This window comes from Fringilla coelebs, assembly GCF_963513975.1.
Source record: "Fringilla coelebs genome assembly, chromosome: 8".
Lineage (NCBI taxonomy): Eukaryota > Metazoa > Chordata > Aves > Passeriformes > Fringillidae > Fringilla > Fringilla coelebs.
Window position 1 is genome coordinate 28,794,889 of NC_140066.1, and position 15,449 is coordinate 28,810,337.

The 15,449-nt window shown below is 43.5% G+C and overlaps 1 protein-coding gene across 1 annotated transcript in view; it reads left to right on the top strand.

Moving 5' to 3' along the window:
* Positions 1–15,380, top strand: part of HABP2 (hyaluronan binding protein 2) — a gene marked incomplete at its 5' end in the record, with an annotated part of 20,355 nt that extends 4,975 nt beyond the window's left edge. The window contains 12 exons of the mRNA XM_084210617.1: positions 1,562–1,598; positions 6,491–6,616; positions 7,717–7,824; positions 8,219–8,335; positions 8,661–8,780; positions 9,386–9,557; positions 9,993–10,081; positions 10,211–10,442; positions 10,970–11,115; positions 11,441–11,575; positions 13,073–13,218; positions 14,111–15,380. Of these exons, the coding sequence (XP_084066743.1) occupies positions 1,562–1,598; positions 6,491–6,616; positions 7,717–7,824; positions 8,219–8,335; positions 8,661–8,780; positions 9,386–9,557; positions 9,993–10,081; positions 10,211–10,442; positions 10,970–11,115; positions 11,441–11,575; positions 13,073–13,218; positions 14,111–14,287 (1,605 nt within the window). The 3' untranslated portion in view covers positions 14,288–15,380. The remainder of the gene's footprint in view (positions 1–1,561; positions 1,599–6,490; positions 6,617–7,716; positions 7,825–8,218; positions 8,336–8,660; positions 8,781–9,385; positions 9,558–9,992; positions 10,082–10,210; positions 10,443–10,969; positions 11,116–11,440; positions 11,576–13,072; positions 13,219–14,110) is intronic.
* Positions 15,381–15,449: the final 69 nt, after the last annotated feature.

Genomic DNA, 15,449 nt, shown 5'->3' on the forward strand with positions numbered 1-15,449 from the left:
GGTCTGTGTTTATGGATGAACACTACCACTAATTGTAAATGGAGCAATTAGACCTTTGCTTTATGTGGTCTCCATTGGGGTCTGGCAAAGGATCTGACAAATGCTGTACCTGCACTCCGGAAACATATACACCAAGGACAGAGCTTTTACAGCCTTCTCATTTACCATCATCTCCACACTCATTCAGGAGGGGCAATTGTGTGAGGATGTGTGTCCTTCCAGCTGCAAAGGATTTAGTTCTGTATGTGTGTGGCTCACTCAAATACACCTGGGAAGGGGCTCTGCTGAGTGGTTCAGGGGACATTGCTCTCATTTAAGTCAGTGGGGAAGGGGAGAACTGGAGTTTCTGTTCTCCCTGGCTCAAACACATGAGGGGGATGCAAAGGTGCCTGAAGCAAAAGCTCATTTATATATTCCAGAAAATCCAGAAAATATTCACAAATGTGAATTCTGAGCTTTTTATTTTGTCCTGTTTCTTATTCATTGCTTTAGATTCATTTGTTCTTAGTCTCAACCAGCATTATCTGAGAATGTCTTTCTTCTATATATAATGTGTGACTAAACAGGGCATATATTTACAGTTAATTGTATCTGTAGCAATGCATATGTGCACATAATAATTGCATGTGTATGTATGCTGTCTTTACTTATGTGTGTTAAATTGTTTGAAAATAAATTTTACTACCTAAAATTATGTGAGGGGTGAAGAATAGCAGCTTCAAATCTCCTTCACAACCCACTGTTAGCATGTGTATCCTCACTGCAGGCAGGTAATGCTGTCCTCAGCTGGGATTTAGAGCAAGAGGGAAAAAACACGGAAATTGTCACACTGGGGATGTGTCCCGGTGTAGTGTCAGTGCCTTCCCTTTCAGATAAACCTCACTCACACTCTTCAAAGGCTAAGTGCTGTTTTCCTTCTTCTTTTGTTGCTTTTTGTTGCTCACCCTTGATCATGAGCCAAACAGGAAAGGCTGGAGCCCCACATTGGAGGTGGGACATATGGCCTTTCCTCCTGGAGACAGCCAGAAATATTCTCCTGCATCCAAAGATTGTTGACAGCCTTCCAGCTCAGGGGTCCTGGTCCCACTGGGCACCCCAAGTGTAAGGTCCTGGGCCATGCAGCACTGCCCAACATCCACTCTGCCATGCCCAGGCACCTCCTACCCTTCAGCTTTGGCAGCCAGCTGGAGAGTGGCCTCAGTCAGCATCTTAGAGTTGGACAAATAGCCAGTGTGCCACCACCTCATAAGCAAAGAGACAACTGAACTCATTCAGGTCATGTTTGTCCCAAAACAGACCAGCCCAGCAGCTTAGGCAGTATTCTTGGAAAAGCCAGACATCTCCCATGGGTTGTTGACATTTTGTTACCCTTTTCAAAGAGCTCTAAAAATCTAGGTCAGTAAGCTCCATAGCAGGGGGAGGAAGGGGGGAGGGGCAGGGACGGCAGCCTTATCTGGGTGTCCAGCATTAGGCAAACAGAACTTTTCACTGTAAGCAAAACTCTGTGCTAGTTTCTGTTTTATCCAGAAAATGACTCTCTGACCTTTATTATCTCATGCAGGCTTCCCATTCTTCCTTCCAGGCCAACACGATGGAAGGTAAGTGGTTTCAGTTTCTTCATTTCAGCTTCTGCCTGCCACAAAACTGAGAGGCTGGCAACCTGGTTCATCAAGACCCCTCACTACTGCCCAGTGCTGAATTATTTTAACTTCATGGAGAGCCTTGCTGTGCTTAAAATATGGTCTGTGATCAAGTAGAAAGTTTGTTTGACTTTGGACAAGTAATATGATGAGTGCTTTCAGGCCTCCATATGTGCTGTGTGGGGACAATGCTGTGTCACATCCCAGCCAGGAGTGTGTCTGACACATGGAAACAAAAACTGAGGTACAGCAGCAGTACCACCTTGTAGATGATCAAGGGTTTCTCCTGGACCACACCTGCAACTCTCAGTTCTGTCCCAAACCATGACTTTCTGTCACTCTGTGCCTTGGAGACCCATGGGTGACAACAGTGGTCCATGGTCTGGAGGAGAGGTCATGGTGCTGGGCTGCAAATCTCACAGAAAGATGAGCAAAGAGCAAAATTTGGATCAAAACTGGAGGTCAAATAAATGAAGGCTGACTTTCCCTTGCAGCATGCAACTAACTGTGGAACCTATCTCTGCAAGGCTTTGTCCCAAGTGCTAGAAGATTCAGAAACAAGCCCATGCAAGTAAAAATCGTTAAAGGCTGTGTTGCATTAAGATGTTGATAAGGGAAAAGCTGTGATGAATATTGTGTGAGGATGTGTACGATGTGTGAGGATTTGTATATCCTTTCACAGCCTGCATGGTCCATGTAGAAGATTATGGTTTTATTGATAAGTTTAGTATTTTTGCAGGTAAGCCCTGTTCTTTCATCTCTTGATTTCAGTGGCTGTTAGACCTGAGCTTATAATGAATATCTAGTTAAATATTACAATAATTTTGCTGATTTTCCTGCAAAAAAAAAAAAAAAAAAGGTGGATTTTAGTATGCACTTATTATTCATCTGCATTCCTGCTTATTCCAGTGGTATTTGGGTTTTCAGGTCAAACCAGAAATCTTATCGCTCATACAGCAGTGCCCAAATCAATGTTGCTGTTCTAATAACGTCTGTAGAAAACAAATTTCCAAATCATTTTTATGTCTGAGCTCAGTATTTGGGTTCTGCAAATATTTGGCCGCAGTCATGCACTTGATTCAAGGTTTACATAGCCTTGTGCAAACTGGTTGATCTGCCTTTTGATGGTGGCTTATCCCTTTAACAATTTCTTAACTCATTCCCTGCCTTATGGTGTATGGTCCTTACATCTGTCCCCCCACTGTTCCTACAATCTTCTACTCCCCATCCCCCTTAAAGTTCCCACTCCTTCAGCCATCATGATTCCCCTTCACCCCGCATCCATCCCTCTGAGGGAAAAAGTGCTGCAAAACTGCTTTTAAGTAACAGGCACAAAACTATTTGAAAGGCTTTCTGGCTTTGTTGTTAGCTGGTCTCCCTTCTTTCTGAAGCTGCAGCTACTCCCAGCCACAGCTTGCTTGGAAGGGAGGAAATACTGTGAGGTCTCATCTCTGCAGAAGTAAATGGGGAATATCTCATTATTTAAAATACAGTCAGGATTTCAGCCTCATAAAAATAACACTGCAATAATCTCAGAGCTGGGGACAAAAAGTGTTTAGGGGGGTGGTAGGAAAATTCATCCTGCTTAAATTAGGCCAGATTTCAGTCAGTCTCCAGAGGTTCAGAGAGCTTGAATAAATGCTGGGTACTTTCTGGCACTCTTGATGTGTGTTGGCAATAGGCTTTAACTCTGCACATCACTCATCTTGACAACTGCAGTCCAACAAAGTTACCTCGCAATTCAGGTCACCCGATGGCATCCTAATGCATCACTTTCCCACTTGGAACATTAGTCATCACTTGATCCAGGGAAGGTTTTGAAACCAGTGTGACTGTCGGCATTGGGGTATCTGTTCTCTCCGTAACAGAGAGCCCGTGTCAGCTAATGAACAAGGGGATATTGATCAGAAATCCATTGCTTGATTGACAGCTCTTGGCAATGTGAAAAACTGCAGATGAAAGCTTGCACAGTTTAAAAGATCACCCAGACCTCAAAGCTGATTTGAAGCTTTAAAAGTCAATCTCTGTCTATCAATTATGGGGGGATTTTTTGTACTACACAGAGGAAAGTTATTCTTTGAAAATTTGCATGCAGGATGTCTAATTTAATTTCATGTAATAGTCACATTTCAGTGACAAATGTCAGATCACTGCTTTTTTAAGCGTGTTAAGGTTTTCCAGCACTTACAAAGAATGAACACTCTGATTTAGTAATATGTTTAAATCAACCAGTGTATCAGACTTTGTGCTTTAATTATGTGCTCAGATAAAAAAAGTGTTGTTTTTGCTTTGCTAAACCTATGGCTTGTTATGAATAATTTAAAAATTTGGAATGGGAGCACTTCTTAAATAAGAGATGTGGAAGCCAAATAGTTACTTAGTGTCAAAACAGTGATAAATAAGAAGACATCTCTTAGTTTGATATCATATGCCCCAGCGAGGGTTTTCTGGTCTTTGTTTTTCACTGCTTCATGCAGCTGGAGATGACATGGAGCAGCTGGGAGATGGGAAATATCACTCATGTGACCTGTAGGAGCTATGCCTGTTTCTCAGTTTCATGAAGAGGGACAGCAATGGGGAAAGCAGGGACACTGGTCATTTCTTAGATCTGTTGCACTCTTACATCACCTTGGCTGGTCTCCCAACCAGTAACCTCAGCTTCCTGACTCCCATATCCACATGAGGGACAAGTACCCAAAAGTCTTTGCTCATGTCTTCTGAGCCCTTTCCACATGCACCCTGAACTCCATGCCTTGGCCATTAAATTTCTTGAAATGGTAATTGCCAGCCCTTGAGGGGATTGCTCAGGGCTGCTGGGTGCCAAACTGGCCTCAGGTGGGATATAGCCTCTCCAAAAACTGCCCCATCAGTGCACATGGGGGATTGTGCCCCCAAACCTCATGAATTATACCTTGGCCATCTTGCTTACAGAAGAGCTGAACTTAAAAGTCATTCATAACCTGTCAAGTAATTACATAAGTGTTCTTAATAAATGATTAATCTGCTGCTGAGAAATCATGCCAAACAAAAATCAAGTGACGGTAGTGTCATTTCTTAACAATACACACAGAGCAGTTGGCTTAAAACCCAGGGTAGATGATTCCACAATGGCTTAGCTATTTGTGCACATTCAGGGCACAAATTTTTCCTCTGTTGACTCAGGAGAGTCCTCTGTAAAGCATTCTGGCATGTTTGCAGTCTGCCTTTCACGGCCGTCGCTCCCCTGCTCATCCTTCATAACTTTAAGCAGGTATATTTTTCCATAAAAAAGGATACCCCATCCTTCAGACAGCATCCGTGGAATAAAAGCCAGCATGCCCCTCTAAGATTCTGAAAATAAACAGGGGATACAAAATCAGACTACTTCAGACAGTTCCCTCAACCTCAAGTCATTTGCGAAATCTCCTCTCCAACAAAGTCAACTTGGAGGCTGCATTTCCTGCAAAACTTCCTTTTTGTTTTTCTTCCTTAACTACATCACATTAATTTTAATTTTTTTCAGTGTAGACAATGTCCTTATCTTTCAGCAAGATCCTTCTGTTCCTCAGCAAGGCGTACACTTCTGCAACACTTGCACATAGTCGAGACTCGGCTCCTGTGGAAATAATGAGCTGAGGAAAAGGAGTCTTGACTTGACATAGCAATAAATGAGGTGAAACTTTCCTCTATTTTTTTTTTTTTTGTGAGAAACGAGAGTTGGCATGTAGAAAAAAAAAAAGAGAAGAAAAAAAGACGGTTCTATTTTAATATGAAATATAAAACACCCATTGTACAAACGTGGAATTTCTTTCTTTTTTTCAGAAGCAAAGAAAGAATAAAGATAAAGGCTGCAAGTGAATGAATGAGGAGAGAAAACTAAGATAATGCAGTCGATAATCAGTTCAAGGCAGAGCATTATCCATGGGGCCATCGGTCCGGCCCTAGGGGAGAGCTTTTTAAAATGTCTCTGTACGTAGCTTAGCTTTGCTCATTACCATAGCTTGTCTTTGAAACACTGGAGTGGCTTCCACGGGCAGGAGCTGTACCTGTGGCAGGAGCCGCCAGCCCCCTTTAATCCAACACCCCCGGTGTGTCTGTGGCTGGCAGAGCCGCGGGCCCCATGAGGGCCCCATGAGGGCCGGGCCCTGCAGGCCCCATGAGGGCCGGGCCCTGCAGGCCGCGGGCTGGCACGGCAGGGATGGGCTCCTCAGACAGCTCATGGCCGCAGTGCCAGGCCCTCGCTGCTCCGAGGCTGCTTTGTGACTGAGAAGTCACAAAGTCGTGCAGGTGGATGACTCTGTTCCCCCAGCTGCCCTCGGGATGGGACTCTGTGTCCCCGCACACAGCAGGGCCCCTGTGCTGGGGAGGGCCCTGCCTCACTCTCTGCAGCAGTGGTGGTGATGGTCAGCAAAGCAGTTGGACAAAGAAAATACTTCTTCTTACAGGAGCCTAAACCTCTTTCTGTGCTGGTACCAGCCTCATCATCTGCCCTGGCTGTGGTACCACACTCCTCGTGCCTTTGCCTGGAGAGCCCAGGCCTGCATTCCCCCTGGGGCATCCTGGCTGTCACCACAGGAGCCAGCTGGGCAGCCAGAGCCCCTGTGCCCCTCAGGAGCATCCTCGAGGGCAGCACTGGGGCCAGCTGTGCTCAGGGTGGCCATGCTGAGCGCTAGGTGAGCTCTGCCTATGCCAAGGAAGAGCTGACCATCATCTTTGGTCCTCAAGATGGTGGGACCAACCCACTGATATCCCAAATCAACTGAAAGGGAAAAGTACTGTCCATCTCAGGAATAACTTCTTTCACAATTTGTCTCCTTCCAGTTTTAATTCCTGTTCCAGTTTTAATCCTCTGTTCTCACCCCTCCCTGCAGATGAGACTGATTACTATGAGAACTACTACTATACAGAAGCGAAGCAGGACACCAACGTCCACCAGGAGCTCTCGGGGGAATTTAGCTGGATGGAGACATCTTCAGGCGTCTTTGATTACATGGCAGGTACCTGTCAGGGGTGGGCAGGAAGGCAAGGAAGGGGTAAAATCCCAACCCTGTGCTTGAAGCATGAGTGTGGCAGGCCTGGCTGCCAGCCTGCTCTCAAAATGCCTGCATCAAAGGGATGAGTTAGGAGAATTGTTTGCAGTGTTCTTCTTTGTATTTCTCTTGTAAGGATCCTGTGTTTTATCTCCAGGTTTCACAGGATGGATTCTGATCATGCAGAACATTTCTGATTGCTACTACAAAAAAGCACAGGCTTATTTGTCTATAGACACTGTAAGATGTAATTGCTGTTTTCATGGAATATATGTTCTGTATTTATGCTAGGAACCAAATGTAGAGCAGGTTTCTTCTCCTTTTTTTTTTTCTTTTTCCCTTCTTTTATCAGTTGCAAGGGTTTTATTTCCTTTCCTTTTTTTTGTTTTGCCAAACTTCAGGAGAACAGGAAAGGATCCTAGAGATTGCTCAGGGGACTCAAAAGGAGAGACAGGGAAGTTGTCTGTAACACTCTCCAAGTTATCCCCTGTTACAAAGCAGCAGAGCTGACTTTGGGCTGTCTCCAGTACCAATTGCTCCTGGCAGCCTGGACTGCAGTGGAGATGTTGAGCACAGTGTAAGGAGCAGCACACGAGTGACTTTCAGCAGGTGCCAGCTCCCTTGAGCCAAGAGCCACCCAGGGGTATGGTAGAGTCTAGTGGTAGTGGGTGGCTTTTCCAGGGGAGATTTAATGCTATGTTCCAAACAGGACATTGCCAAATCCACATCACCTCAGACTCAGTGCATGAAGGGAGACAGGCAGAGGCAATGCCACAGAAACAAATCTATCTCTGATCAAAGGAAGGGACTTGCCACATTACAACTCTGTAATAGGGCAAGGGGAGTAGAGGATCTCCAGAGCCAAAGCTCTGAGCCACTGCAGCTTGGAATAAACTCTGCAGCAACTCATATCACTCCTGTGGGTGCTGCATTGATGCACAAGCACAGCCCTTGTTACAGAGGATGCTGTGCCCAGGAAAACAGACTCCTGCAACCATAAAATGCAAGAAGAAAAAGCAGGTGATGAAGTTTGAGATGCTGAAAGATCTCCATCCTTACCTCTGCAGACTCATGTTACTCCAACCCCTGCAAGAATGGTGGTACCTGTGAAGCCAAAGGAAGTGACTTCAGCTGTCAGTGCCCCAAGCCATACGGTGGGACTACATGTGAAAAAGGTAATGGCTCTTTTGCTAACCTACACTCCTCATCTTGGCAGGTAATGCTACTGTTGCAACTTTATAAACCTGCTGTTTGCTGAGCTGGGTGTTCAGAGCAGTCATGTCCATAGTTCCTAGGACCTCATCCAGGCCAAAGTCTGTCTAAAGAGCATCCAGTGAAATAAACTTCAGGAGTGCAGAGAGTGCTCCTCTATGCCCTGCAAGGTGGGCAGTGGGGAGCTGAATTTTACCATAGATGCTGTGAACAAGAAGTGAGACCCCAAGACCACATCTGCCAAATGAAAGCTTCCTTAGAGTATCAAGGGAAGGCATCTTCCCATGATCCCTGCAAAGGCACAGCTCCTGTGCACACACAAATGCTGATGATGTACTTTATGTGTGTTTTCCACAGTGGAGAACATGTGTCTGGAGAAAAACTGCCATGTTGGTGACTGCCTGGTTATATTAACCCCACCTTATTTTAAGTGCAGCTGCAAGCCTCCCTACAAGAGACCCTCCTGCCAGCACGGTGAGCACTCAGCTGGACACAAATTGTGGTGGGGACAGCATCATGGCCAGTCAGCAGGGGGAAATCCCCCACTGCAGGGGGTGATCCTGCCCTAGTAATGCTGCAGCTCCCATCCATCACTGTCCAGTGATGATTTATGCTTGATTTGCAGGGTGGTGGTTCAGTCACTGGTAAAACCCCCAGAGACATGTGTTTTACAAGATTTCATGAGAACTCAAAGCCAACAGGCTGAGTGGGAGCTCTCCCTGGTTTCCATTGGGCAGGGGAGTGTCTGTGTAGTGTTCAGCACATTGACAAGGCTGTTCTGTGTTTTCCACATTGACAGCATCCAAACAGTGCAGCCCAAACCCTTGCAAAAATGGAGGCACCTGCATACGGAACAGATACAGATCAAAATTCACCTGCAAGTGCCCTGAACCTTTCAGAGGGAGATTCTGCGAGATCGGTATGTCACAGCCCCTCAGGGGAAGGGGTGAACCTCCAGAGAGCAAGGGGCTGGCTTCCTCCTGCAGCCAGACTATCTGATGCTATTCCTGTAGCATCCTGTGGTCACTTCCTGTCACTGCTCCAAGAGCCTGACTACACTGGGGCACCAGGGACCTTGCAGAGAGAGCTCAGAGGAAGAGACTGGCAAAGGGGCTTGAAAGAGTTCCCATCATGGTGTTTTCTAAGTGTGCTTTGACAAGGTCCCACTGGTACATGGTTAGTGAGGTCCAGAGGTCCTCAGAGGTTACACAGGGAAGAAATGTTGGGATTTCCTTAAACCTTAAACCTTGAAAATCTGATGTAGTGAAGATGCCTGTCCAGTTGCCTGTGACTCCCCAGGCTGATGGGTGACATTTGAAGTCAATCAAGGTAGAAGACAGACAGATGTTGGGACATTATTCTAATTTCTGGCCTGTGTACAATAAGGAACATAATTACTTGGCCCAGTAGGTATTTCTGATCCTCCATAAAATGAATGTAAGACAAGGAAGGGAAGGAAGAGGAACCACTTTGAGCAAGGAACGACACAAAAGTCATTTTCATAAGAGCATTGTCTTTCTCCAGGACCAAATGATTGTTATGAAGAAGACTCCTCTACTTATAGAGGTAGAGTGAACCAAGCAGAAAATGGCAGGACCTGCCTGCACTGGAATTCCCACCATCTCTTGGACCATCCTTTTAATGCCTTTATGGAGGATGCTGACTCACATGGCATTGGTGAACACAACTTCTGCAGGTAACATTTTTGAAGAAGCAGCTGTAGAGGTCTGTATCAAAGAGATCCTTGAGGACAAACTGCTCATGAATTTGAGAAACTAATGGTGTTATGATCCCACATCTTTTTAGACACTGCCTGCCCATAAAACACCAGAATGTTAGAGATACCTTCTCTAACCATGCTGATATGAGGCTTCCAGAAGCTGCCCTCTTTGTTTTGAACCAGTCACACATTTTTCTTATGGCTAAGATAGGGAATAGGTATGGGAATAGTAATATGGCAGTACTGTATGCCTCGCTCAGGCATCTTCTTTGTCAATCTAATGAAATATTATCTTTGCTCATCTCCCATATGGGAACATGAAGCTTCTCCCTAAGAATCCTCAGCTCCTTCACTAGTTTCATGGAGATTTCCCCGGTCCTGCTGGCTGATTCTCTCAACTGTTCCCTTCAGGAATCCTGATGAGGATGAAAAACCCTGGTGCTACGTCAGGAAAAATAATGAAGTGGATTGGGAATACTGTGATGTTTCACTCTGCTCAGGTAAAGAATTAGAAGCAAGTGATTTGGCAGCACGTAGGTGGTCTAGAGCAGCAGGTGACTCCCTGCTGCTTAACTCTTCCAGTCTGATATTAACTCTGCATTATACATCTGCTGTCTCTTCCAATGCAGCTGAAGAGACCCCGACAGAACCCCCTACAGACCCTCCTGAAATATTTGAAACATGTGGACAGCCAGAAATTCGTAGGACACTCAAGAAGATCTATGGTGGATCCAAGGCTACACCTGGAAAACATCCCTGGATGGCATCTCTGCAGATACAGACTCCAGACGGGACTGAACATTTCTGTGGTGGAGTGCTAATTAGATCATGCTGGGTTCTTACTGCTGCACACTGCCTTGAGTAAGTGCATGTCCTATCATTAGGATAGACAAATGCATAAAAATCAGGATAGCTAGTAAAGGCAGCTTGGTATCCAAATTATTTGTAATCAAAATGATTGCTGGGAGTGAAATTGAAAGGAAAACATATATGTGGACAGAAAAAAAAAAATTAATACATGCTCAAAAATGTTGTTATACTTGAAAATGGTTCTTGCTGAAATAACAAACTTAGGCCCCACTCAAATAAAATGAGCTAAAAAAGTCGTGTGAGAGGAAAAAAGGAGGAAAGTAGGAAGATTTTGCCTTAAAATGCAAAGAAAATCATGTACATGCAGCTTTAGATCACTTTATTTCATGATTGCAACAAGTTAAGAGAACATGTATTTTCCAACACCACTACTTTCCTATCTAAGCCTTCCTATAAGGATTTTAGTAAATCTTCTGGCCAAGCTTTACAACACGAAGAAATATCTTGAATTCCTATTACTAAAAGTGCATCCCCACTGATAAAAAATGTCTGTGTATAAATGACTTTTTTTCCCCCAGAAACCCAAAAACAAAGATCCAAGTAGCCCTTGGCAAGCAAAACCTCAAGAAGAAAGAGGATCATGAGCAAATATTTGATGCAGTGGAAGTAATTTTACATGGCAAATACAGAGAGGAGACGGGTCATGCCCTATACAATGATATTGGTAAATCCTTTATTTGATACTCACGTGGCTCACCTCCAGTCTTTGTTGTTTCAAGTGCCTCTCTCCCACCAAAGTGAATGTAAAATTCTCATTGATACTATTCTCTGGAAATAATCAGACCAAATTTTGACCTAGACCCATTTGACTCTTGGGATGTAAATTGTGATGCAGAGGTCACTGCTCAGGAGGAGCCAAACAGTGGGAACAGGTCCAGCAGAGGGGGGCAAATGGGATGTTGGGTTTATGCATGGTAACAACTGCTAACAATAGTCAGGGATCAAAATTAGCTCCGAATGCTTTTTGTTATTGTTTATCTCCTCTCCAGCCCTACTTAAACTGCAGCCTGTTGATGGTTACTGTGCAGTGGAAACAAAGTATGTGAAAATAGCATGTCTCCCAGACTTCTTCCTTCCTGCTGGGACTTCCTGCTTCATTTCAGGATGGGGCGACACAGAGACAGGTACTTGTGGACTAACTGGATTTTGGTGGGTACTCCAGTGGCAAGGTGGGCTGCTACTGTCAGTAGCAATTGCCAGACGCAAATGAGGACCTAGCCACTGGTGAAACCAAGACATGGAATTAAAGAATAAATTCAGCTAAAACATGCCATGCAAATTACTCATTAGCAGAAATCTCTAACTGCTAAATCAACTAAACCTGTTAGAGTTTTGATAAGATGCCTGATCATTGTTTAGCCTGCCATCCAACTCTCCGTGTCATGGTTTCATCTGAAGCCAGCTGAAGAAAGAAAGTACCAAGAGAGGCTATCACATAGCTTGTGTGTTTCAAGACAGCACCAAGAAAGACAGGAATTTTCACATGGTTTTCCAGCCCATTGGGTGAGATAAAGCTTTTTGGAAGCAGCATCTGGACCTTCAGATGTACTGAAAAATAAAAAAATACCCAAGCTTTTCAAGTTCAACCAGCTCTACCCAAAAACCTTTCTTGCCCACAGTAAATCCTAAGGGGAGACAGTATTATGCTCAAAAAAAGATAATGGCAATTTTCTGAAAAATGCATTTTCTCATGTTCTGATTGATGTGTTGCTGTGAAGCAGCAGAAGAAAAACCTGTTACTGAGGCTGCAGTGGGTGTCCTAGTGCTTAGTGACTGATACAGCCTGATACGATCCATGGGACCGAATTCTCTCTTCACATAACTCCCGTTGAAGTCCACAAGAGACAAGTGTGTTCATTTGATCAGAATGCACCAACAGAATTTAATGGACATTTTTTTTAAAGTTCCAAATAAAGTCTCTCTTAAAAAGAGTAAAGGGGATTTTATGGGTTTTTCCCCCCAACAAAGAATATCAAGTACCCTGTACATGTTCAAACTAAATGGCTCCTTCTTTGAGCAGAGCTATTATTAGCATTTCAGGAAATCACTGCAGAAATGGAATATTTCCTGAAACTCAAGCAGAACCAAACTTATAAACCACCTTTAATTATCTACAGATGTAGTACTTTGAAACTAAGGCTATTGCCTTTAGATGTCAAGTTATGTCTTTAGATTCACTGCAATTAATCATTGCCCTTAAATATTGTATGATTTTCAGTTTTCATCTGTTTCATTAGCTTGCATGTTAAAGCATCTAACAGAACCAGTCTGAGAAGTGCTGAGCAGCTCAAAGTCCCACGGGACCTCTGGGAGCTGCAGACAACCAGCACCTTGGAAAAGCAGGATTACACAGAGAGAGCTGATTGGAACCAAATTCTGAATACCTGACTTAACTTTCATATAGACAACAACTTTGTCCCGAGAGGAACTTCAGGCTCCAGCTCATTGGAAACTTATCACTTCAGCCAGATAGTTCTTTCCTTCCCAGGCTAGCACATGCATCCCCCCTTCTCTTCCCCCATCCCATTTGTTTGCCAAGGAACCTTGTATTTTGAATAAAAGACAAATTATGACAGGAATGGGAAGATAGTGACTCCATTTTTTTGGTGCATGTCCCATAGGTGACTCATCCGATCAGCTGTTAGATGCCAATGTCAGGCTGATTTCACAGAGGAAATGCAATGAGCCCAAACTGCATAATGGCAAACTGGATGATAGCATGTTCTGTGCAGGAAATCTTCGGAAACCCGGAGTCGATTCTTGTCAGGTCTGTTGCTTTTTCTGTATTTGAACACTATTTTTTTTGTGTTTAGAGTCAGGCTGTGCAGAGCTTTGGCAGTGTGCAGCATATGTATCTGTTCTCACATCTGTGTATTTCAACAGCCTATCTGCAGTACACTTTGAGCTGTACATCCTTAGAGCTAATATTGCCACTGTCACCTACAGGCAGATCTGTGGAATCAAGAGACTTCTGAGGCAGTTTGTCATAATAACCTGAAAACTTGCTCTTTTTCTTTTCCTCAGTTTTGTTATGGCCTCTACCTTGACTGCCAATTCTAATCTGATTTTCACTATCAGAGCTAAGACTTGCAGGGAGTCAGTATTGATGTTTCTGTTCATTACAGCTAACACAAATGTGAAACAAGTTCATACTTACACCATTGAAAAGTAGGAAACAGTTTGAACAACACTTCCTAAGGTGCAAATTACCACTGTAAAGCATGTTTTGGAATAGAAATCAGAAATAAAAAAAACCATGCAAGTAAGCAACTCAGAATAAGGCTATTTTGAGGAATGTGAGACAGCTTAAGTTTTCATTATTGCCAGGGATCCCATCTTTATCTTTCTGAGTTGAGGCTCTGAATTCCTGGTAGTTTCATACCTGGGAAATTTCATGTGACCTTGTCAGATTTATGTCAGAGACTGGAAAAAATTTAAAACTTACAGCCAAAAAGTCTGGTATCATTTGACCTGGCCACAGAACTGCAAGTCCACTTAGGGGCTAAGCAGCATCTGGTGGTACATCTGTCAGGAAAAAAACATAATTACAGCTTCAAATTCTTGTGATGAGAGTGAAGAATTCTGATTTTGGTTACTATTTTGCTTCATGCTTTGCTTACTATTTTGCTTCATGCTTCATGTGTGCTTTCCTTCCTCAGGGAGACTCTGGAGGCCCGCTGACTTGTGTAGCAAATGGCTCCTACTACGTCTATGGCCTTGTGAGCTGGGGTGAGGGATGTGGGTTAAAAAACAAGCCAGGAGTTTATACCCAGGTGACAAAATTCGCCAATTGGATTAACGCTGTGATTCAGTATTCATCAAGGTCACGTCAGTAGGAGAGCTTTGGAATGACAAATGGTAAGATTGAGAGTTCTACTGGTTTTAGTCACTCCTTAAATGCCTCATCTTTGATGAAAAATATTGCTGATATTTTCTCATGGCCTACATGGGGCATCCTTCATCACCATCTTGAAAATAGCCTTAAGAGTGTTAGCTAGAATGCCAGTGACAGTTTTTCTGTTGTGGGCTTTGAAATAAGCCCATATTTTTTAGCTAAACAAATCAGAAAGCAAAGCTACTCCATTTCTTCCTCAAACAATGAAAGGCCCTGATATCATGCTTCTAGATCTGCTTTTCAAGCCATGAAAATTCTCCCAGCTCAGCTACTGCCAGACATTTCCTCTTCCCCTCATCCTCCTGTCTAAGGTGTTTTTTCTGCACTCATTGGACCCTGACACCTCAAAGCTATTGGTGTGTGCTCTTAAAACCGGTACCATTTTTCATACACATAAGAATCACCATGTGACTGAGTTTGCAAGATTGCAACCATTGGAATTTCCTGAGGAGAGAGGATCAAGCAATTATCTTTAAAAGCACTTTTGTGGGTAAATAACTACAAATTTTATTAGTGACGCATTTCAGATTGAAAAATCAAGCAAACTTTCAGTACTAGAATTATCCACTTTATTCCTGACTAGAGAATAATTACAAGTTATGCTCCAGATCTACAATGGCTTATATGTACTTAACCAGTGAGAGCTAGTAGTACTAAATGCTATTAAAAAATTTGTCTAAAGCCATTGGATAATTTGAGAGTTCTCATAAGATGTACCTGTCAAATTGTGTAACTTTTGCCCAATGATTCTGCACTAAAATTTGAAAAACAAGGGATTAAATCAGGATATAAAGAATAGACTTGTTTGTGAAGAGCCAATTTCTTAAAATAGTGATGTCACTCTCACTTGAATTCCAGGGTTTACAACCTTCTCTAAGCTGCTACCTAACCTGTCAATAGCTACCCCTACTGCAAAGAGTAATTCTGATATTTTAGTTTGGAAGTTTTGGAAAAACTGAAGCGATTGTGACCTCAATACATCCTGATAATCTAGAACAGATTCCCTGATGTCTGCTGGAAGACCTGCCTTTGGCAAGTCAGTGATAACTTTTCTCCCACTGGCCCTTGACTCGTTCATCTCTTAAACTCGTTCATCTCTGAAC